Genomic DNA, 25,792 nt, shown 5'->3' on the forward strand with positions numbered 1-25,792 from the left:
GTCAAGGTCCCCAGCTAAAGGAAAAAGCTACATTTAGCCTGTTTTCTTATTTCTTAATTTTTGTCTGAGAAGTCCTGTGAGTGACAAGATGAGATCAAGAGGTGCTGAGTGCAGTGAAGTGGAGTCGGAGTCTGCTGCTGTGACGGGTACACTTCACTGCAGGGAACGCCGAGACCTCCGCAAGAGAAAAGGAACTTGCAAAGTTACATAACAGTCCTGTTAATGCGGCACTTCCCCGGAGTGCGGAGTCTGTGTCGTACAGTGTAATGGGACATGACGTATTGTCATATTTATTGAATGTGTTTCTGTAACTCTGTAATGATTTCTTCTGTACACATGACATCTATTGCTTCTGTCCATCCTTGAGACGGATCCTCCTCTCCAGAAAGGTGTCTTCCCTTTTTTCACCGTGAAAGGGTTTTTCTCTATTTCTTCAGAGTTTTTTCTGATTCAATGTGAGGTTAGAGGTCAGGGATGATGTATGTGTACAGATTGTAAAGCTCTCTGAGGGAAATTCTTAATCTGTGATTTTGGGCTATATAAAATACATTGTGTTTTTGAACTGTTGATTCGGCTTAAAAATCCAAAAATATTTAAAAGAATGTATTTTATTTATTCATGTATGTATCTATTATTATTATTATTGTTTTACTTTTTTCAGTATCATTATTTATTATTATTATTACTTATTTGTATTTTTTTCATTTTACAGTAGAGCTTTCTACTGTACTAGCCCGTGCTTATACTGCCCCCTGCTGTCCACACTCTGCCATGACCACCCAGAGCCTCATCAGTGTGCACGCAACAACTTGGCAAAGGAAGCTCACGTAGATGTACAACTTAAATCAGTTGCAAATGAGTGAGAACTCCAGACAAATCTTGGCAAACAGGATATAACTATAAGACACACACAAAACACAATGATTGAATCCTCAAAAATACATTGTGCTTTCTGTTTAAGTTTTTTTTATTGACACTAAAACATTCACTGTTGCAGGAATCAGGTGATTATATACTTGTAGTATAGCCCTGGAAATGTGACTTTCTATGTCTCTCTATAATAAAAACATATATGGGATATACTCTCTATAGTCTATACAATGTGTTGTATGGAATTTGGACACACCTGAAGGGGTTTTGTGAAGAAAATGCCTGATGTTCAGTAACTGTAAACAATTGCCTTTTCTGATGGGAATTATCTTGATGATGATGGTAAAACATGAAATAATAGAACTTTTATGTACAAATAAACAATACAAATGGTTGCTATCAGTGCCTCTAACCAGCGATTCTTCATCGTTTATACAGGCTACCATTTCAGTCTTATGCCTTTAAGACAAATAAGCAGTAAGTAGGCTTTCAGTTAATGCACACAATACATAAATACATACTTTTTAAACATGGGAACTGCTTATTTAAACACTTAAACAGTGGCAGTCCAAGACTTTTAAATGTGGGGCCACATATGATATGTTAGGGGTATCAACACAACTGTTACTCAGGTTTGGTTTTCCAGAAGACAAACGATACAAATATAACCAAAGACGCATGAATACTTAAGTATACATTCTATTCATGAGTAATTACAATCTCCTTTCTTTGGGGATAAATGTTCGCCACTGTTGGCGGGTGGGGTGAGGGGGTGCCTGGCATACTATATATTATGTCCCCCACCAAGAAAAATGATTTTTGTAAAACAAAACATTGAACATAAAACATACAAACAAAACATAAAAATATTGACTTGTTGTTATTTCTGTATTCTTTCGCAACCAAATATGAAAGCTCAGTTTGTGGCAAAGAGGAGAATCGCCTCTTTCCGACATATTGAGGTTCGATAAGTTCATAGGTAAGGATACAATATACTTAAAAGAGTATTAACACTCCCGACTATGAGTTTTTTGTGTGGGTTAACTTGGGTGCACTCCGTGACGTCACTGTCGGGCATGGTTCCAAACTCTCAATCTGAGGCTATCAGTGAGAATTTTTGTGTGTGACTATTTTCCAAATTAAGCCAATGTCAACACTTGTTACTGTGAATTCAATGAGTTTATTTTAACATCGCCAAGTGGAGCAGCTGAACTAGGGCGTTGGTACTTGTGAGTGTAGCTGGAAGTCTGTGTTCCCAGAGCTGCGCCTATAGATCCATCACACCATCATATCTAATATTAGCAGGCTTGCGCAGCGCGCCGTGCGTAATGGAGCCATGACAGTAACCAAGCCCCCTTTCTGAACAGCCAGGAAATCCAAAGTGGTTATATCAGTTTATCAGCAGATCTAATAATAGTAAGTGTGTGTGTGTGTGTGTGTGTGTGTGTGTGTGTGTGTGTGTGTGTGTGTGTGTGTGTGTGTGTGTGTGTGTGTGTGTGTGTGTGTGTGTGTGTGTGTGTTCAGGCTATCAAAATACCAGTTTCTATTGTACAATGGAGTTCATCCACCTCACCGTGTGGCTCAAAGCTGTGTGACCCAAATCCACGAGCACCAACGTGACCCACTCCACTCGTGTGGGTTACGGGGAGGAATCGTCATGCTCTGGTCGTGGCCTGCCACGTGGACCCCCATCCACTGGAGGTCAAACTGGTTGACTCACCTTGATATTTAGCGTTAACTCATCGTCCCAGTGCGGAAACACAACACTGACGCGCGTCCGCTTGGTGTCGGGTTTTACGCATGGCGCCCGCAAAACGGGACTGGGGGCCTCTTAGCATCCTTCTATTTAGAGGTGGGAATGCTCCGACACCCAGTCACCCCCCCCCCTCCTCCCTGCCCACCTGCTCCTATCTGTCTCTCCCTGTCCGACAGTCCGGCCGGTTCATCCTCACGTCTTAGTCCTCCCCATCTTCACCCAGGGCTCGGTTCTCTGTCACCCTCCATTTGCGCTCCACCTTTTGGCTGCTTGTTCTGGATTTGCTCTTCGGGTCTCCTTCTCCCCTCCAGGTCGATTTGTCTGTTTTGTCCCCATTTGTATACCTTTTTTACACCTGGTGCCCTGCTATCAATGGCGGAGGGTGTGCGCCCCGAGGACTACTGCGACGAGCCAGCGGAGGACGAGTTTGGAGAGATCATCAAGTGTCGATCTGGTAGGAGATCAAAGCAGTCTTCGTGAGATTGTGTGTGTGTGTGTGTGTGTGTGAGTGAGTGAGTGAGTGAGTGAGAGAGAGAGAGAGAAAGACAGAGAGAGATGTTTGAGTGCATGCTGGATGTCAGTCTGAGGGTCCAGCATCTCCTGTAAGTCATATTAAAGGCTCACTGACAACATAATCACAAGTCTTTTCATTCGACTGACGTCACAACAATGAAGCAGTTGGAAAACACAAACATATGAATGATATGGTATTCAATATTGCTAAAAAGGTCTGATACTGCTCCCACAACACGTAGAAAGTGTTATGAACTCAAAAGTCACCTGGAAGACGACGAGAACGCGTTTGGTCCTATTTAGAACAAGGAGCAGTGCTGCCCCTTGTGGCGGAAACGAGTATTGCATCAACACATGCTTCATCCGGAAAAGACCTGCCAAAAAAGATTTTCTTCACCAGTGAAACAAATAAAAAACGTATCCTGAAAAACACATTGTTCAAGTGTTCTAAAGTCATAAACACCAAGGAGAAAACAAATGAGATCAGACTATATCTTTAATTTATACGGCACGTTTCACGACAGGCGGCGAACTTCAAAATGGCAACAAAAAAAAGACAAAGAAGATACAGAACAAGAACTTATTAAATAAAACAAATAAGATAAGAAGGAAATCAAATAAAAGGGGAAAGGATACGAAGGTATTATTATTATTACAAAGGAAATAGTAGCAATACTGACACTGATTCTAAAATAAGTTGTAACACACTGAACTCAAGTAAAAGGAATGTTTTTCAAAGCAGACGGTGTTCCAGACCGTCGTCCATGTGGTAGAGAAAACCAGGAGGGCCATGATGACTGCTGGGCCCATGAGCTGATTTTGAATTCATTCAAGGTTAAGTGAGGAGACATTTACTTGATGAGCTCAGACATTCATAGAGATCTTTGTTTTACTGGGAGCCAGTGAAAATATATTTAAATAGAAGGGCTGTTTAAAAAAAACAAAAATTATATTTAACATCTGTTCTTTCAGTCCAGCAAAGTGCATTACAGTAAATACGTCGAGACTTATCGAATGAAAATGAACACAGGAACCTGTTCCTATTTAAATCTTCACCCATGTTGATGCTAAGCTTCACTAACTTACCCGCAAGGATCAAATCAATATATATGTATAAATATATATATATATATAAACAAATATATATATATATTTATACATACATATATATATTATATATATGTATACATACTAGGGCTGTCAGCGTTAACGCGTTAATATATGCGATTAATTTGGCCACGTTAACGCACTAAAATATTTAAACGCAATTAACGCAACTTTGTTTACTTCCGGTGTTCGTTGACGTTTTTACACTCAAACCGAGTGTCAAGCCGCGGCAGTACGGTTTAACACTGTTTCCGTTTTTAAAACAATTATTTTTCCGCGAAAGTAAGAAGCATAAATCAGTTTAATTCGTGGATGAATCAGTCGGGTTTCCTCCTGCTCCTTCTTCCTCCCGTCTCCCCCTCTGATCCACAGAGGAACGGAGGGGCGACGTGTCGGGTGACGCGGCACGGAAAGAACTCGTCACACGAAACCTTCAACGTGATTGGTCAATCCGTTTGTCTGTCAACATTTTGGGGAAATAACAACCAATGAACACTCAGTAAATCACAAAGGACCTCCCACCTCACGGGTGAGGCTCTATAGCAGCCTGTCAGTCAGAGAGCAGAGAACATGGCGCAAGGATAACTGAGCCTCATTGAATAGAGCTGAGATTGTTCTGGAATGTTTGATGTAGAACACGGGGGTATGTGTCATATGCAAACGCCTTTAAAAGGTGAATTTTGTTGTTGTTGTGTAAAATGTATAAAATGCCCCCAGCCTCCAGAGGGTTAACGTGACATATGTGAATGTCAGTCAGTCACCAAGGCCACTGGTTCTGCTGTTCAGTGTTAAAGATGACAGGACCAATGGGGCCTCAATATACTTCTTTTTTTTTACGAATCTGTTTCACTGAAGAAACAATTTATCATCCACGATATAAAATACCTCGCTGGCACTTTATATGTAGGAGCCTCTTTGAAAACACAGCTCTGTGTGAAGTTTTGTCTTTAAAATAGAATACAATTGTCGAAAATACACGCTGTCTGAAGGGATTACTCGTTCATTTAGAAGATTTAGTCTTTAGAAGAAGAAACAACTTTTAATCGCGATTAATGAATTTCAAAATGTGCAATTAATTAGTAAATTTTTTTAATCGATTGACAGCCCTAATACAAACACATTTATATATAACTTTATATAATTATATATATAATTATATCTAATTATATATATAACTATACATATATATATATATATATATTCTCTTTCTGGCTCCATATGTAGACTGTGGGTTGCTGTAGTTGTGATGGAGTGGCTCTGGTCTGTGTGACAGATGTTGTTTTGATGTGAAGTGTGATTGAAAGTGTGATTACACGGACTGAAGTGAGGTGAGCGTGTCACAGCAGGGTTCCACTGCTTTCTCAGCTTTACATTAAGTGAATGTATTTATGGTCCGGACTATTGTATTACGGACCTCGGTATTTCTGTGAGACCAAATTAGTCATAATCTGATATTTATTATATATATCATTTATGTGTATTTAGGAAATGTTCAAATGCGGGCTACTTTTAGACATTGCTGTACTTGACTGTAGCCTTTTCAGGCGATGTTGTCGTTGCTAGTGTTACTGTAAACTTGAACTACATTTCCCATCGGCACTGTTTCTTCCTCTTGCCAAGAGGATACTGACACGGGCCATTATCAAATCTTAAATCCGCTGATCCCCGTGACCTTGTCGAGTCGTGTTTTGCTACGACTGAATTTTGTTATTGTGGATCACACACATACACACACAGGATCTAGACTAATGCTCAGTCTTCGGGATCAATCTGTGGTTCAGTATCTCGCCCGTTGACAGAAGCTGAGCCGGGGATCGAACCGCCAATCTTCCGTCTAGAGGACGACCCGCTCTACCACTCTACCACTCTATCTGAGTACCGCCCTTTAAGACTTCAAAAATACATCGCCACATTCTTTCTTCTTCTTCTCACTTGGCTCTCAAGGCTTCCTTAATCATGCATCATATATACTAGAAAGCCTTTAATTCCATCTTGTTATGTAAGCAAACCTACTTATTAATATTATTTTGAATTTCTAACAATAGATGCCACACACTGTTCCTTTTTAAGTCAACAGTACGCAGTCATTTGTCGAGCTAAATCGGGACTAAAGTGTTTCTGGGCTAACTTGCCACCCGTAGCCCAACCCAGGGCAAAAGATGTTCTGGGTGGACGTGTTTGTGTGATGTGTTGCCACGACGATGATTCTCTCTCTCTCTCTCTCTCTCTCTCTCTCTCTCTCTCTCTTACTTTCTTCTCTCCCCCACGGGACAGCTGGTGGGTCATCTCGTGCTGTAAATAGCCGTCAGCTGGCCTGTTGAGCGGTGTCACATAGCTTAGCATGCCTCCTCTTTTTTCTTCCACTCCCCCTTTCAAGCCTCCCACGTTCCTCTCACATTGCTTCTTCCTCACCCTCTTCCTGTTTCTCCTTAGCTCCCTAATATCAGATACTTTTTTTCTCCAATTCTATCTCAGTAACTTTTAGATTTTTCTTGCTCTTATTTATGGGCCCCACTCGGCTCATCCCCCTCCCCGTGTCATATGTGGACCACCCATGTTGTGGTTCTGTCACCAGCTAAATCTGTCCATCTGTCTCTGGTCTGCAGAGGCAACGCTCCACATATTTAACATGCCATGGTGCGAAAATGTATCCTTGGAAACTTTCCCTTTATTCTACAGGACCATGAATTATTAATAAGAAGTACATAATAATAATAATAATAATAATAATAATAATAATAATAATAATAATAATAATAATAGGTTAGAGTGTGTTCAACTTGTACACTTCCTAAAATTAATTACAAATTCATTGTGAAGCTTAAATAGTTTAACTAGGTACCTGATTGCTTTAATATTATTAATTAATCTGTTCAAATGTCAGAAAATTGCAAAACACTGATTCTGTTGACCGTGATCTGGCTAGATGACCAAACGTCTCCAATTCCATCAAATGTTTTCTTCACAGAGGTTCCTACTGGAACTGGACATTGGGTTATTCGGTTTTCCATTTTTTATTCCAATACTAATACAAATAATTCAAACAGATCATATCATGTGGGTCTATAACCACTTCGCTACCACTCATCATTCCTGATAGGACCAACTTTTCTTCTACTTCCCCTCATTTCACTCGTCTCTACTTCGCTTCTTGCCATTACACTTCAATCCCTACACCTCTCTTACCTTCCTTTCTTTCTTCTTTCTTTTCTTCTCTCCTCGGTTGATCTGTTTCTTCCTGCTCTGCCCATAACTGACCCTCCTCGTCTTTCACTTATCCCTTTGTCACATACACCGTTCATCTTGTTTTCCGGTTTATCCACCGAGTTCTCCATTGTGCATCCCCTCCTCCCCCGGGATCCATGAAGAAAGGCCCGTTAAAGAGCTCAAAGGCAGTGCTGCAATACACACTGCACTGAGTAAAACTCTATAAACTGGGTATATATTTATATTTATATATATATACACTACCGTTTAAAAGTTTGGGATCACCCAGACAATTTCGTGTTTTCCATGAAAACTCACACTTTTATTTATCAAATGAGTTGCTAAATGTATAGAAAATATAGTCAAGACATTGACAAGGTTAGAAATAATGATTTGTATTTGAAGTATACATTTTTTTCTTCAAACTTTGCTTTCGTCAAAGAATGCTCCTTTTGCAGCAATTACAGCATTGCAGACCTTTGGCATTCTAGCTGTTAATTTGTTGAGGTAATCTGTTGAAATTTCACCCAACGCTTCCTGAAGCACCTGCCACAAGTTGGATTGGCTTGATGGGCACTTCTTGCGGACCATACGGTCAAGCTGCTCCCACAACAGCTCAATGGGGTTGAGATCTGGTGACTGTGCTGGCCACTCCATTACAGACAGCATACCAGCTGCCTGCTTCTTCCCTCAATAGTTCTTGCACAATGTGGAGGTGTGCTTTGGGTCATTGTCCTGTTGGAGGAGGACATTGGCTCCAATCAAGCGCTGCCCACAGGGTATGGCATGGCGTTGCAAAATGGAGTGATAGCCTTCCTTATTTAAAATCCCTTTTACCTGGTACAAATCTCCCACTTTCCCAGCACCAAAGCAGCCCCAGACCATCACATGACCTCCACCATGCTTGACAGATGGTGTCAGGCACTCTTCCAGCATCTTTTCACCTGTTCTGCGTGTCACAAATGTTCTTCTGTGTGATCCAAACACCTCAAACTTGGATTCATCTGTCCATAACACCTTTTTCCAATCTTCCTCTGTCCAATGCCTGTGTTCTTTTGCCCATACCAATCTTTTCTTTTATTGGCCAGTCTCAGATATGGCTTTTCTTTGCCACTCTGCCTAGAAGGCCAGCATCCCGGAGTCGCCTCTTCACTGTCGGCGTTGACACTGGCGTTTTCGGGTACCATTTAAAGAAGCTGCCAGTTGAGGACCTGTGAGGCGTCTATTTCTCAAACTAGAGACTCTAATGTACTTGTCTTCTTGCTGAGTTGTGCACGGGGGGCTCCCACTTCTCTTTCTGCTCTGGTTAGAGCCCGTTTGTGCTGTTCTCTGAAGGGAGTAGTACACACCGCTGTAGGAAATTTTCAGTTTCTTTCCAATTTCTCGCATGGAATAGCCTTCATTTCTAAGAACAAGAATAGACTGGCGAGTTTCACATGAAAGTTCTTTTTTTCTGGCCATTTTGAGAGTCTTATCGAACCCACAAATGTGATGCTCCAGATAATCCACTAGCTCAAAGGAAGGCCAGTTGTATAGCTTATATCTCCAGCATAACTGTTTTCAGCTGTGCTAACATAATTGCACAAGGGTTTTCAAGGGTTTTCTAATCATCCATTAGTCTTCTAAGGCGATTAGCAAACACAATGTACCATTAGAACACTGGAGTGACAGTTGATGGAAATGGGCCTGTATACACCTCTGGAGATATTTCATTAGAAACCAGACGTTTCCACCTAGAATAGTCATTTACCACATTAACAATGTATAGAGTGTATTTCTGATTGATTTAATGTTATCTTCATTGAAAAAAACAATGCTTTTCTTTGAAAAATAAGGACATTTCTAAGTGATCCCAAACTTTTGAACGGTAGTGTATATAAAAACATTTCGAAGCTGATTGTCTGATTTTCCCAGCTGCTCCTGAACGCATCATCTCACTCTTCCGGTAAGCTTTGGTTGCCAGCTCAACAGCGAGCATGACTTCTTCTTCTCTCCCTCCCGCTCCCTCTTGCTCAGTGTGTCTCATGTATAGTTATCCCCCTGCCTCCCTTAATGATAACGATACATGCAACAAGTGTAGTTTATTTGCTAGGTTGGAGGCAGGTCTAAGTGGGTTAGATGCACGGCTCCGCGCTATCGAAGCTCAGACAGCTATGCTAGTTAGCCCGCCTCTCCCGTAGTCGGCGCGAGCTACAGTCAGCTGTTAGCTGTTCTCCGGCGGTAACCGTGCAGCCGGATGGCTGGGTAACTGTTCGCAGGAGTCGTAAGTCTACACAGAAGCCCGCTGTGCACCAACCACTTCACGTTTCGAACCAGTTTTCCTGCTCAGCGACACACCGCTGAGGAACACACCCTGGTTATCGGGAGCTCTATAGTCAGGAGCGTGAAAATAGCGAAGCCACGGACTACCGTCGTGTGCCTCCCGGGGCCAGGCGGGCGCGTGGAGTCTTGTTTGAAGCTGCTGGCTAAGGATAGCGGAGATACAGTCAGATTGTAATACACGCGGTGGTAATGGCGCCGAGCCGCGCTCGGAACTCACTAAAATTAATGTGGAATCGGTGTGTGCTTATGCCAAGACGTTGTCGGACACCGTAATTTTCTCTGGCCCTCTCCCAAATTTGCAGACAGACGAATTGTATAGCCGAATGTCGTCTTTCAACCGCTGGCTGTCGAGGTGGTGCCCAGCGAATAATGTGGGCTACGTAGACAACTGGAAGACTTTCTGGGGAAAACCTGATCTGATGAGGAGAGACGGCATTCATCCCACGTTGGACGGAGCGCGTCTCATTTCTGCGAATATGACCAAGTTGATCACCGGACTTAATCTATGACAACCCAGGGTTCAGATCAGGAACCGGGAGCAGAGTTGTAGTTTTCCATTCGAGCAGTTACCCACCCTTGACTTTAGAGTAGAGACTGTGTCTGTCCCACGGCCACTTCAATTAAATAAATCAAAAGTAAGCAGAAGAGGAGTCGTACACAATAACCTTATACAAGTTAACACCATTATTTCAGCAGTGCAACAAAATAGGTCTATTAAATGTGGTCTCCTAAATATTCGATCTCTGTCATCTAAAGCTGTGTTACTGAATGATTTAATATCAGATAATCACATTGATTTATGTTGCCTAACTGAAACCTGGCTGAGCCATGAAGAATATGTCTGCCTGAATGAATCGACTCCTCCAAGTCATATTAATACTCACATTCCTCGAGGCACCGGTCGAGGAGGTGGAGTAGCAACCATCTTTGAATCGAGCCTATTAATTAATCCTCAACCAAAATTACACTACACCTCATTTGAAAGCCTTGTTCTTAGTCTTTCACATCCAACCTGGAAAACACTACAGCCAATTCAATTTGTGATTCTGTACCAGCCACCAGGTCCATATTCAGAGTTTATATCTGAATTCTCAGAATTTATATCAAGTTTGGTTCTTAAAACCGATAAAGTTATTATTGTTGGAGATTTTAATATCCATGTGGATGTTGATAATGATTGCCTTAGTGCTGCATTCATCTCCTTGTTGGACTCGATTGGCTTCTGTCAGAGTACAGAATCCCACTCACAGCTTTGGCCACACGCTTGATCTTGTTCTTACTTATGGCGTTGACATTGAGCATTTGAACGTCTTCCCACAGAATCCTCTTCTGTCAGACCACAACCTCATAACTTTTGAATTTATACTACGGAGTGTACTCCGTTAGTCAAAAGTTTCTACACTAGATGTCTAACTGATAGTGCTGTAGCTAAATTTAAAAAGGCGATTCCTTCTGTATTTGATTCGATACCACGTCTCAATATAACAGAGGACTCCTGGTCTAACTTTAGTCCGTCCCAGATTGATCATCTTGTTGACAGTGCCATAGGCTCTCTGAGAATGACACTGGACTCGATAGCCCCTCTGAAGAAGAAGACAGTGAGGAAGAGGAGGTTTGCTCCCTGGTATAACCCTCAGACCCGCAAACTAAAGCAAACGTCACGAAAGCTTGAACGCATATGGCGTTCAACTAATCTCGAAGAATCCCGCTTAGTTTGGCGAGATAGTCTTAAAACATATAAGAAGGCCCTCCGTAATGCCAGAGCAGCCTATTACTCATCAATAATAGAAAATTAAAAACAACCCCAGGTTTCTCTTCAGCACTGTAGCCAGGCTGACAGAGAGTCACAGCTCTGTGGAGCCGAGCATTCCTATAAACCTTAGTGGTAATGACTTTATGAACTTCTTTAATGAAAAGATTTTAACTATTAGGGACAAGATTAATAATCTCTTGCCCATAACCAGTGCCAATCTGTTCTCAAGTGGAATGGCCTTGGAAACCGCTGTATGCCCTGGTGTATATTTGGAGGATTTTCTCCTATCAACCGTGACCAATTATTTTCAACGGTTTCTACTTGAACACGTCTACCTGTCTCTTGGACCCCATCCCGACGAGGCTGCTTAAAGGCGTTTGCCTTTAATTGGCGGCTCTCTATTAGATATTATCAATGTGTCTCTGCTAACAGGCCACGTACCACACTCCTTCAAGGTGGCTGTTATTAAACCTCTCCTGAAGAAGCCCACTCTGGATCCAGAGGTGTTGGCTAACTACAGACCGATCTCTAACCTCCTTCCTCTCCAAGATCCTTGAGAAAGTGGTCGCAAATCAGTTGTGCGACTTTCTACATCATAATAGTTTATTTGAGAAATTTCAATCAGGATTTAGAAAACACCACAGCACCGAGACGGCACTGGTGAAAATTACAAATGACCTCTTAATGGCAGCAGATAAAGGACTCCTCTCTGTCCTGGTCTTGTTAGACCTTAGTGCTGCATTCGACACCATTGACCATGACATCCTGTTACAGACACTGGAGCAGTCGATTGGCATTTCAGGCACGGCACTAATTTGGTTTAAATCCTATTTATCAGATCGATCTCAGTTTGTATTTGTAAACGATGACGCTCGATAACCACTAACGTTAATCACGGAGTTCCACAAGGTTCTGTGCTTGGACCAATTTTATTTACCTTATACATGCTTCCTTTGGGCAATATTATCAGGAAACACTCCATAAACTTTCATTGTTATGCAGATGACACTCAACTATATTTATCGATAAAACCAGAGGAGAGCAACCAACTCTGTAAAATTCAAGCATGTCTTAAAGACATAAAAACATGGATGACCTGCAACTTCTTGATGTTAAACTCAGACAAAACCAAGTAATTTTAATCGGCCCTGAGCACCTCAGAGATCAATTATCTGGTGATGTGGATTCTGTAGACGGCATTGCCCTGGCATCCAACACCACTGTAAAGAATCTTGGCGTTATCTTTGATCGGGACTTGTCCTTTAACTCCCACGTAAAGCAAATCTCAAGGACTGCATTCTTTCATCTACGTAATATTTCAAAAATCAGGCACATCTTGTCTCATAAAGATGCAGAAAAATTGGTTCACGCGTTCGTTACTTCGAGACTGGATTACTGTAACTCCTTATTAGCAGGCTGCTCTAATAAATCTCTTAGGTCCCTCCAGTTGATCCAGAATGCTGCAGCTCGTGTTCTCACTAAAACTAAGAAAAGAGATCACATCACTCCTGCACTAGCTGCTCTGCACTGGCTCCCAGTAAAATCAAGAATCACTTTTAAAATTCTTCTCTTAACCTACAAAGCCTTGATTGGTGATGCTCCATCATATCTTAAGGAGCTTGTCGTACCATATTGCCCCACTAGAGAGCTACGCTCACTAAATGCGGGACTACTTGTAGTTCCTAGAGTCTTAAAAAGTAGAATGGGAGCCAGAGCCTTTAGTTATCAAGCTCCTCTTTTATGGAACCAGCTTCCAATTTCAGTCCGGGAGGCAGACACAGTCACCTCGTTTAAGAGTAGACTTAAGACCTTCCTCTTTGACAGAGCTTATAGTTAGGGCTGAATCAGGTTTGCCCTGGTCCAGCCCCTTGATATGCTGCTATAGGCTTATAGCTGCCGGGGGACGTTTTAGGATGCACTGAGTACCTATCTCCTCTTTTTTCTCTCCTTAAGGATGAATTTTCATCTCTCAATCACACGTTACTAACTCTGCTTTCTCCCCGGAAGTCCTTTTGACTTTACGTCTCATGGGGTCATCGGACCCTATGAGACGGCATAGATCCTATCTGCCTGATGGATCGTCTGGGTCGTGGAATTCCTGCTCATGACTACGCCACTGTCCTGTTGAGACTCCGCCCTCCTCCTCCCCACCGCCATCTGCCTGATGGATCGTGGAGGTCTCCATCGTGGAATATGCCTACTATGAACTATTCATACACTCTGTCATATTCATTGAATGTATTTTAACTCTAAATCTGTCCTTCTGTACACATTACATCTATTGCATCTGTCCATCCTAGGAGAGGGATCCTCCTCTGTTGCTCTCCTCCAGGTTTCTTCCCTTTTTTTCCCCCTGAAGGGTTATTTGGGAGTTTTTCCTGGTCCGATGTGAGGTTTTGGGGCAGGGATGTCTATGTGTACAGATTGTAAAGCACTCCGAGACAAATTTGTAATTTGTGAAATTGGGCTATACAAATAAACTGAATTGAATTGAATATATATATATATATATATAATACATCCGCACAAAGCAGTCCATTAAAATGGTCCCTGGTGGTGTTTTAATATCAGCCTCTCTGCCTTTTAAACCTTCACCTCGTGTGTCAGCAGCACAGGGGGAGTTACAGATCGGAGGCCGGTGCCAGTGGGGAACATTTAATGCAGGAGCACTTAGCGCTCCCTACTTTCAGTTCACTTTTCATCACTAAACAGCCATTCTGCTCGGCAGAGGACGGAGAGGGAAAAACACACGCACATTATTCCACCCTCCTGTTCCCAACCGAGGACAAAAGGAAACATAGCACTTACCAACCAAAGAGTCGACACTGCAGGCAGGTGCACTGATAGAGCCCTAGTGGTGCTCAACCGGCCCTTTTGTCCTGGATGAGAAAAGTGCCCTTTCTGCTGGAGACACATTTTTTCTTCATTAATAAGTATTTAAGAATAAAAATTACTCTCTGTCGTCAATTCCCCCCTAATGTGTTTTGATATCTGACGGGACATTTATTTGAGTTCTTGTGAGAATTTCGCCCCGACATGCTCCACACTCACAAGCCCCCGCCGCGCCCCTCCCTCCTCCTCCTCCCGCCGCACCCCTCCCTCCACCGCGCCCCTCCCTCCCTCCCTCCTCCTCCTCCGCCTCCTCTCACCGCGCCTCTCCCTCCTCCTCCTCCTCTACCTCCTCTCACTGCACCCCTCCCTCCTCCTCCTTGCGCGTTTATTATATGGCATTTTTTGCTCCTATCATTTTATAAATGTAAATAAATTGGAATTGTTAATAGAAACCATGTCATTGTGTTCAGCTCTCATGTCTTCTCCCAACACAATGTGTTTCATGTTCAACCAATTACTTAACTTCAAGTTACAGTGATCAATAGATAAATCATTTTGGCGATGGGTGCCCTTTTTTGGGGTTTGAGCACCCGCCCCCCAACATGTCTGTGCACGTGCCTGGTAGACAGATAACTTTACGAACAACAAACAAAAAGACGGTAAGGTAAGAACGGACCAAACAAACCACTAAACAAGCTAAACAAATAAAATGTAATTAAAAATGTTATGATCACGTATCTTAGAGTTAGCAAGAAAAAAGCATATATTCATCTGTGGCAACTACAGGGAAGGGAAGCGGAAGGAATTGGTGAATGCAGCTTTTTTTTATAGCCAATTATTTTAACACAGAGGCTAATTTAGTATTCCCCCGTTAGCATCCAGCTAACTTAGCTCATTCCCCACTGTAACGCTAACCCAGTGTGGTTTCTAAGGCTCATTTAATGTCACGTTACTTTGTGTCATAACACCCGGCGTATTCCGTGTGTCTCCTGATTGTTCATTACCTTCACCTGTCCTCAGCCATGCCCCCACCTCCCATGTGTGTCTCCTGATTGTTCATTACCTTTACCTGTCCTCAGCAAACGCCCCCACCTCCCATGTGTGTCTCCTGATTGTTCATTACCTTTACCTGTCCTCAGCCATGCCCCCACCTCCCATGTGTGTCTCCTGATTGTTCCTGCCCTACACCTGTGGTTTCACCATATATATATATATATATATATATATATATATATATATATCAAGCCAAAACAATTAACCTTCCATGGGGTTATTTACAGAGCTTATTAAGCACATTTCCAAATGATAGAACAGTGGCTCTCAAATCACTCCACATCAGCACTCCACTGAGATTTGTAAAAAAATATCTTGAAAAAGATCATCAATAAAAAAAATTACAAATAAAAATAGAATATAAGTGTAAGTTCATGAACTGAATTCTATATATTCTATATTAAATCAGACACTGATGGCACAGCGCTGTGTATTTCACCAAAAATGGCTAGTTAGGGGCTACTTGGCTGAACAAATATTTTACAGTGGGTACATGACTGAAAAAAGGTTGAGAACCGCTGTCCTAGAAAGTCCAAATGAACAGTGGAAAACTACAACGCTTTGACAACAGTGATCGAGTAATGACATCCACGGACAGAAGATGGCAGCAGAGGAAGTCGGTGGCTTTGTAGTTTGTAGCCGTTCTCAGAGAGACTGTGTGAGATGCTGCCAATGGAGACGAATGTGTGGGAGCGGATCCAAGAGAGAGAGAGAGATAGAGAGAGAGAGAGAGAGAGAGAGAGAGAGAGAGAGAGAGAGAGAGGGGGGATGGAGAGGATGGAGGGGGGGGACAAGAAAGATGGTGAAGAAGAAAAGGCAGATGTTGTTTTCCTGGGGGAAGGGAGGGTAAATGACTGAGTAGTGACACATAGGAAACCACACATTCTGGATGAAGCGGAGGGTTCAGCCTAAGATCTGACCCACATGGAGTTTCTGGGTCACTACGGGCCAGAAGAAGAGGAGGAGGAGGTTTGTATGCGTGGACGTTGTAATTATTCTGGCAGTTGGGGATAGATAGATAGATAGATATATACTTTATTAATCCCCAAGGGGAAATTTGTCGAGTCAGTAGCAGCAACACACAAGAATAAAAAAACAAAACACAAAATATAAGAAGGGTTAGGGTGATCTGGCAAGAGGTGAACTGTTGTAGAGCCTCATAGCCGTCGGCAGGAATGTTCTCCTGTATCTCTCCTTGTGGCAGCGGAGCGTGAGGAGACGTCTGGAGAAAGTACTCCTCTGTCCCTGTAGGAGGTGGTGGAGAGGGTGGTCCGGGTTGTCCAATATGGACACCAGTTTCTTCAACGACCTCCTCTCCACCACCTGTTCCAGGTGCTCCAGCTGGCAGCCGATGATGGAGCCAGCCTTCCTAACCAGTTTGTTAAGGCGGCTGGTGTCACGGCTCGATGCTGCTCCCCAGCAGACAATGGCAAAGTGCAGCACACTGGCGACAACCGACTGGTAGAATAACTCCAGCATCTTGCTGCACACGTTGAAGGATCAGCTTTCTCAGGAAAAAGAGCGACTCATCCCCTTCTTGTACACAGCGTTGATGTTGGCCTTCCAGTTCAGTCGGCTGTCGATGGAGGCGCCCAGGTACTTGTACTCCTCCACCATGTCCACGTCCACTCCCAGGACACTCAGAGGTGTAGGAGCTGTCGCCTTCCTCCTGAAGTCCACCACCATCTCTCTGGTCTTGGCCACGTTCAGCCGCAGGTGGTTCTCATCGGCCCACTTTACAAAGTCACTCACCACTGCCCTGTACTCCTCCTCCCGTCCATCCCTAATACACCCGACCACTGCAGAATCATCAGAGTACTTCTGCAGATGGCATGACTCCGTGTTGTACTGGAAGTCACTGGTGTACAGGGTGAAGAGGAAGGGAGACAGAACAGTTCCTTGTGGGGCTCAACATCACTGACCACCGTTCCAGACAGCCCCATTCTGACAAACTGTGGTCTGCCTGTGAGGTAGTCAGTGATCCAGGAGATGGTGGGCGTCCACACGGCCACCGCAGCTTCTCACTCAGCAGCAGTGGCTGGATGGTGTTAAATGCACTGGAGAAGTCAAAAGTGACTCTCACAGAGACATCGGTTCCATCCAGGTGCGACTGAGCTCGTTGCAGCAGGTAGATGATGGCGTCGTCCACTCCCACATGAGGCTGGTAAGCAAATTGCAGAGGGTCCAACGATGATTTCACCTGCGGCGGAGGTGAGCCAAGACCAGCCTCTCCAGCACCTTCATCACATGGGAGGTGAGGCGACCGGTCGGTAGTCGTTGAGGCCAGATGGTGCTGACTTCTTTGGGACAGGGACCAGGCACGACGTCTTCCACAGCACGGGACTTCCCCAGCCTCAGGCTGAGGTTGAAGAGGCGCTGCAGGACACCAGACAGCTGGGTGGCGCAGGTCTTTAGGACCCTGGGGCTGATGCCATCAGGACCTTCAGCTCTGCGCTGGTGTAGTTTCTCCAGCTGTCTTCTCACCTGGTCAGTCGTCACAGAGAGAGGGGAGGGTGGAGGGCCCATTGTTATTGAGGGCTCGGTGGATGTGCAGCTCAGCAGGGGGACAGAGGGGAGGAGGTGTTTGGGAGGTGTGATGTGTGGAGGAGACAGGGTTGTGAACTGAACCTATTGAAAAACAGTTCAGCTCGTTGGCCCTCTCCAGGAGCCCCTGGCTGTCTCCCTCCACCTTGAAGCCAGTTATCTGCTTCATGCCAGACCACACCTCCCTTGTGTTGTTCAGCTGGAGTTTGGCCTCCAGCTTCCTCCTGTAAGTCCTTGCCTCCTGAGCTTCACCTTTAGGTTGCGCTGGGCTTTCCTCAGCTCATCCCTGTCTCCAGACCTGAAAGCAGCTTTCTTCATGTTAAGCGCCTTCAGGTCCCTGGTGATCAGGGCTTGTTGTTGGGGAAGCAGCGCACAGTCCGTGATGGGATGGTGGTGTGTTCACAGAACTTGATGTATTCCGTGATGCAGTCGGTCATACTGTTGATGTCCTCCCGTGCGGTCCACAGCACATCCCAGTCCGTTGACTCAAGCAGTCCTGTAGGCGTCGTTAGCCTCCATAGACCACCTCCTCACAGTCCTGGTGGTCACGGCAGCCTCTTCACCAGAGGAACATACCTGGGTGTCAGCGGACCAGGTCATGATCAGACCTGCCGAGGGGAAGGGCAGTGGCGCTGCTTAGTATTAGCATACAGCAAGTCCAGAGTTTTATTGTTCCTAGTTGGGCAGTCTATGTATTGATGGAAGGTTGGCAGAGCTTTATCCAGTGTGGTGTGGTTAAAGTCACCAGTGATAGCCATGAATGCTCCAGGCTGATGATTCAGCAGAGCAGACACAGTGGAGTGGATGGTGTCCACAGCTTCCTCAGCGTACACGACAACCAAAATGGCGGACGTGAACTCTCTCGGCAAATAGTACGGGCGCATCCCCGGCCAACAGTTCAATGTTCAGAGCGCTCCTTCACGCACACATGGTCCGGGTGGCACCACCGTTCATTCACATAAACAGCGATCCGCCCCCTCTTCTTACCGCTCTGTGTAGCGTCTCTGTCAGCGAACAGTCCTGAAGCCAGGCAAAGGCGCTGTGATCCGGATAGTCGCGTGCAGCCACGTCTCAGTGAAACACAAGAGACTGCTCTCACGGAAGACCTCTCGGTCATTACCAGCAGCTCATCCGTCTTATTCGCCAAAGACCTCCGTTCCCGTTATGATCGACGGTAGGCGGTTTGTATCTCCTCGTTTTAGCCCTCCGCTTGACACCCGCTCTGCAGCCCCCCTTCTCCGTAGCTCAGCGGGATCACAGGTCTGTCTCCAGGCAGAAGCTCGGCCTGCACAGCGCGATCAGCTGAGCAGGTCCCGTCATTGTTTTGATGTGGCTCACCGATACTCACGACAAAGTGAACAAAAGCCACAGTAGAAGTATCGAAAAAAGTAGTTATGGTCCAGTGTCCGACCGTAACTAAGACAAACGTGAAAGAAAAGAAGAAGAAAGAGAGGAAAAGTGCAAAAAAGACAATAAAATAAAGCAAGCCACTACTGAAACAAGCAGCTCATGTTGATCCCAGAGGAACCCCCTCCCCGTTCAATCAGACACATGCACACATCTACAGAAAGAAGAAGAAGAAGCTTTCTGGGTTAGGAGTCATGCCAGGAGAAGTGGGCCAGCAGCTCGCAGCGGGGAACGCGCTGATCAGTCAGGTCGGAGGGAAGGAGTCCCGCTGGGCCCAAGTCAAACACAAAAAGTCATTCTCCCTCGCACGGATTATCCTGCCGCTTTGATTTGTCAAGCCTCCTTCACCATCAGGCAGTTGGTGTGGCGTCGTCAGAGAACAGCACATATGACTCAAAGCGGGCATCGGGTGATGGATGGGTGATGGGCGGGTGATGGGCGGGTGGGTGGATCCAAACGGTTCCACTCACTCAGGATCAGAATCAGTTGGGATCTTTAACTTGTCAAAGTGTGGATCAATAATTTTGGGTAACTTCTAAAGAAAAATGTGTCTAAAATACGACAAATAAACCATATTCACACAGAAAGACAGATACAGAAAAGGCCAGCACCATCAGACACTGCGTATGTGTGTGTGTGTGTGTGTGTGTGTGTGTGTGTGTGTGTGTGTGTGTGTGTGTGTGCTCATGCACCTCTATCTTTGCAAGGAACAATTTGGAGTTCTAGACCTTTGAATGAGGACATTTTGGCCAATTCCTCGCTTTGGGACAAACCAACCAATTAATGTTGTTACTACTACTTAATTGCCCACTCCTCCTCCCCACCGCCATCTGCCTGATGGATCGTGGAGGTCTCCACCGTGGAATATGCCTACTATGAACTATTCATACACTCTGTCATATTCATTGAATGTATTTTAACTCTAAATCTGTCCTTCTGTACACATTACATCTATTGCATCTGTCCATCCTGGAGAGGGATCCTCCTCTGTTGCTCTCCTGAAGGTTTCTTCCCTTTTTTTCCCCCTGAAGGGTTATTTGGGAGTTTTTCCTGGTCTGATGTGAGGTTTTGGGGCAGGGATGTCTATGTGTACAGATTGTAAAGCACTCCGAGACAAATTTGTAATTTGTGAAATTGGGCTATACAAATAAACTGAATTGAATTGAATTAATTGTTCTCATACCTGTATTCGCCCTCTGTTGGAAAAGCTTTGTTTTAGTGCCTATCTCTTTAAAAAAAAGCAGATTCTGCTCTGATTGGTCGATCTCTTCCGGTCTTGCACATCTGCACTGTTGCCATCTTGACGCTCGCTGATTTATGCGCCTCCTACCGCTGATTTAAGCGGCTCCTCCCGATGGCTGTAAAGCGGTGACGTCACCACTTTACGGGAGTCCGGTGCGCCATGGTGGATTAAATGTAATAAAAACTTTTCATGCGTTTGTCTTAGAAAATGGTAGGAAGCCTATTGCTCCTCAGATTATACACTCCAGTCCGTCTACCCTGTGTGGAAATGGCAATCTTAAGTATATAAGTGATGGAAAGTAGAGAGTTATGGGAAAAATGAGTCTAATTTAAAAAGAGTGATAAGGCCTTCCAGCTGCACTCCTGCTGCGTCCTCCGTTTCCAAGTGCATCCTTCAATACCTGCAGTGATTTCATTCTAAGAATTTAAAACACTCCAGTGCTTCTTAGAATATCTTAAGTGTATATATCCTAGTGTGCCTGTGTGCAGGTGAATTCTGCTTTGGAAAGGGATGTGAGTGTTTATGCATATATGGATATATATGGATATATATATATGGATATATGCCATTCATCAGTTGCAGAAAAAGTCAATGTATTCACCACAAACTCTCATTTAAGAAGCTGGAACTCGGCATTGGGCCTCGTGTGAGACACATTCCCACAGAGACATTTGTATTTAATGCATATAAGAGCTAAAACATACCAGTAACTTTGGGAGTAGCCAAAGTGGAGAAAAAGAAAGAAATAATTCTCAGTATTTTGGAGAGCTCAACAAATCTGACCCGTAAACACATGAAAGAGAAAAGAAGAAATGTTCGGTAATAAGGCCCATTATATGTGTATTGGATGTGATCGAATACCGAGATGTTTGTTTAGTTATATCCTTTTATTGTCATTGTTTTTAATTTGATTTTGAGTTGTTTTGGGGTGTCTTGATGACATTGTACTGTTCTTTATCTTTTTCTAATAACTACATGTCGTGCGAGAAAAAGCAAAAGCAGATATTCCAAAATTTAAAAAAAGTTTTTAAAGTACATTCGTGGTAAACGTAGATAAATCAATGGTTGACTTTTGGTTTCAAACGGGACACAAAGTCTCTTTTTTTGACTCGCCCATCGAGACCAACCACTCCTCTCTACCTCTATCTGCCTGATGGATCATGGAAGTCTGGATCGTGGTCCATGCCGACTACCAACTATTCATACATTCTGTGATACTCATTGAATGTGTTGTAACTCTGTGATGATTCATTCTGGTCACATGACATCTATTCTTCTGTCCATCCTGGAGAGGGATCCTCCTCTGTTCTCTCCTGAAGGTTTCTTCCCTTTATTTTCCCCGTGAATGGTTGTTTCTATTTCTGAGGAGTTTTTCCTGATCCGATGTGAGGTCAAAGGTCAGGGATGTCGTATGTGTACAGATTGTAAAGCCCCTTCAGGCAAATTTGTAATTTGTGATAATGTTCTACAGAAAATAAACTGGATTGAATCGAATAATCCCTCACAGTACGTCACGTGTACTGAATTAAGAAAGTAGCATGTTATTCATACGCCATTTTGTGAGACCCGGCTGATTCAGCTGGTTGCAATCTGCACCATCCCCACTAGATGCCACCGAAATCCTACACCGGTCGTTTAAATTATATATATATATATATATATATAAAACGCATCGGTGAGAGAAGCTTGTTGCCTGACTCCTACTGTGAAGCAGCTGCAACTGTGTGCAAGCATGATGGAGCCAGGTGGGCGCCGACGATTACAAGTCTGCACAGGACTCTCCGGCTGCAAATAGCCGACTCTTCTGTTACTTCAGTGCTTCGGAGCGCACAATGTGTGTACACTGAGTCCAGTTCCTGCGTTGTGTGCCCAGCTCAGCGGGTTATAGATCCACAGTTGCTCTGACTCAGTTTCAGCCAAGCACTTTTTAATCTGGCCTTTGCCCCCTCCACTATTTGCTCTCCGTCTCACTTGTTTGTCCTCCTCCTCTTTCTTTCGCCCTCTCAGTACCTTTATTTTCCTACTCGATTGTATAGCTTTCCGTCTCCGCTTCGCTCTTGATTTTCATTTGTGTTTTGATTCTTCATTCTCTTTTATTGGCTCTCACTGTCAGATGGCCCAAACACATACTCTGCTTCTTGACTCTTTTATTCCTCACGTCTTTCACTCTCTCTCTCTATATATATGTGTAAACGTTTTCAGCCTCAACCGTTGTCTCCCTCAACTGATGTCAAAAAGGGCGTGGAAATAAAAGATGGAATGGGAGAGATGATTTAGAAAATACAGATGAGGAAAAAAGGGGAGTGATAGAATAAAAGCTGAGAAATGGAGACAGATGGCTCGAGGGCAGATGGGCCCACTTGGGGTTGAAAGGTTGAATGGATGATATGAAGGAGGGAAGCGATGGAGTATAATGCGTGAAAAATAAAAACAAACACCAAAAAATAACTTGAGAAGGCAAGCTGCAGGAGGATTGTGGAATGTACTGTGGGATGGAGTGGAGAAGGTTGTAAAGGGCAGCACACACATGCTTTTAGATGAGTTCAGAGGTGTAGATCGATGGTACCACATGGGGGAAGTGGAGTGAGAAAGAGAGGGCGGAATAGAAAACGATCGTGCACACGAGGAGCTTCCTGAAAGGAGAGCGTGACGGAGAGATTTTTTAAGGTTTTCCTTCGTAAATATTTTATGTTTTTATGGGTCTCTGAGCTGGTTAGCAGACAGTCTGACTCACCAGCTGTAGCCCCCCCTCCCCCTGCTGGCCAAATACTCTTTTTCTCAATTCAATTCCCTCCAGGTTACAGTCTGTAAACAGCTAGAGCCAGAGCTACATGCTACATGCTAATGATGGACAGCTTTTACAGGACATTGAACAAATATACTATATATATATATATATATAAAGAGAGAGAGAAAGTATGTAAAATGATGGATGTCCATCTAAACCATCGGAATTACTTTTTAGGGAAATACTTAAAGTTGCCATTAAGACAGTTTGATCGACATTGTTTACGTCTAGCTAACTAACATGATGCATGCTAATGATGGATAGCTTTTACAGGACATTAAAGATATACAGTGTAGGCCTATGTACTGTATATCAGGGCTCTCAAGTGTCACGCATTGAGCGTGACAGTCACGCATCTCGGTCTTTAGTCACGCACTCCCGCCACACATCGTATTTCTCACGCTGAAAAGAAACTCTCGCCTCATCGGGATATGTCACTCTTGCCTGACTTCAAAACTTGAGAGCCCTGGTATATGTAGTAGCCTATATTTAAAATGCAGGACTTTTACCACAGGGCCCCACTTTAATAGACATTGATTATTTCTAGCTAACTAACATGATACATGAAATACATCTGAGAAACTGTAGCTAGTAGCAGTGCTAACGCTAACCCAAAGAACACAAAAGTAGGTTTTTGGGTGAGAACTGAGAAATTACAAACAGAAACCAGAACGCTTCAAATACCAAAAGTTTGTCGGGTAGCCTATATTTATTTTTACAGTGCACTGTATACATTTTCAATGTCCTGTAAAAGTTGTCCATCATTAGCATGTATCATGTTAGTTAGCTAGAGGTAACTGATGTCTGTCAAGTGTTTCCCCGTGGTAAAACTCCTTCATTATAAATATAGGCTACTACATATATTTATACAGACATATATATGTAAATATGTAGAAGCCTATATTTATAATGAAGGACTTTTACCAGAGGCTTTTAACACTTTGAAAGACATCGGTTACCTCTAGCTAACTAACATGATGCCTGAAATACATCTGAGAAACTGGAGCTAGTAGCAGTGCTAACGCTAACCCAAATTAGCTTTTTGGGTGAGAAACTACAAACCGAAACTTTAAATACCAAAAGTGTGTCGGGTTGCATCCAGCGTCTGCATTTATATGCAGATATCTGTCTGTAGAGACAACTCATTTATTCAATTCAATTTAATTCAGTTTATTTGTATAGCCCAATTTCACAAATTACTAATTTGTCTCGGAGTGCTTTACAATCTGTACACATAGACATCCCTGCCCCAAAACCTCACATCGGACCAGGAAAAACTCCCAAATAACCCTTCAGGGGGAAAAAAAGGGAAGAAACCTTCAGGAGAGCAACAGAGGAGGATCCCTCTCCAGGATGGACAGAACAATAGATGTCATGTGACCAGAAGGACAGATTAGAGTTAAAATACATTCAATGAATGTGACAGAGTGTATGAATAGTTCATAGTAGGCATATTCCACGATGGAGACCTCCACGATCCATCAGGCAGATGGCGGTGGGGAGGAGGAGTGGGCGGAGTCTCAACAGTGGGCGGAGTCTCAACAGGACAGTGGCGTAGTCGGTAGCAGGAATTCCACGACCCAGACCTCGATGATCCATCAGCAGATAGGATCTATGCCGTCTCATAGGGTCCGATGACCCCATGAGACGTGAAGTCAAAAGGACTCCGGGGAGAAAGCAGAGTTAGTAATGTGTGATGGAGAGATGAAAATTCATCTCTAAGGAGAGAAGATTTTATTTTATTTTTTTTATTCACTAAATACATAAATGAGCTCCGCTATTTTCCATGCGTTTACCCCCTAATTATTGTTTGTCGTAATAAACAGGGGGGGTTTACCTTCACTATAAAATATTGTGGGAAACCCTGTGATCTGTCAGAATCAGTTTTTTATCATCCAAGAAATTGTCATAAGAAAATCAAAGAGCAGAATTCATTGCATGCACATCTTTTCCAGCCTTTCACAGTTGACTTAATCGAGCAATAGTTTAATCACAGAAATATTCTAGTTCATCAGTAGGTCTAAGGGCTGGCTCAGTGGTGAGCAGGGTCGCCCTTCAATCAGAGGATCGGTGGCTCGATCCCCGGCTCCACTAGCCCATGTCGATGTGTCCTGAGGGAAGACACTTAACAAGTGCTCCCGTACCTCTGTGTGCATTTTAGTTACTGCTGATGTGCAGGTGGAACCTTAGCTCCTCCCATCAACGGATGAATAGGTGAATGATGTCATGAAGTGTTAAAGTGTGTTAAAGTGGTCTGAAGACTAGAACAGCGCAATACAATTACAGGTCCATTCAGCTCAGCTCTTGATTACTGTGATTAGTGCTGGATCTTGTTCTTAGATTTAGACGGACTGTAGTGTAGAACCGTACACTGGTGACAAGGTGATTACAGGCAGG

The 25,792-nt window shown here is 43.7% G+C and overlaps 1 protein-coding gene across 1 annotated transcript in view; it reads left to right on the forward strand.

Annotated features, from left to right (window-relative positions):
- The first annotated feature begins 2,814 nt into the window (after positions 1 to 2,814).
- The window catches only part of LOC130204709 (dystrophin-like), a 320,570-nt gene continuing 297,592 nt past the window's right edge, over positions 2,815 to 25,792 (forward strand). Inside the window, 1 exon segment of the mRNA XM_056431663.1 lies at positions 2,815 to 3,080. Within this exon segment, the coding sequence (XP_056287638.1) occupies positions 2,999 to 3,080 (82 nt within the window). The 5' untranslated portion in view covers positions 2,815 to 2,998.

This window comes from Pseudoliparis swirei, chromosome 14 (assembly GCF_029220125.1).
Source record: "Pseudoliparis swirei isolate HS2019 ecotype Mariana Trench chromosome 14, NWPU_hadal_v1, whole genome shotgun sequence".
Classification (NCBI taxonomy): Eukaryota; Metazoa; Chordata; class Actinopteri; order Perciformes; family Liparidae; genus Pseudoliparis; species Pseudoliparis swirei.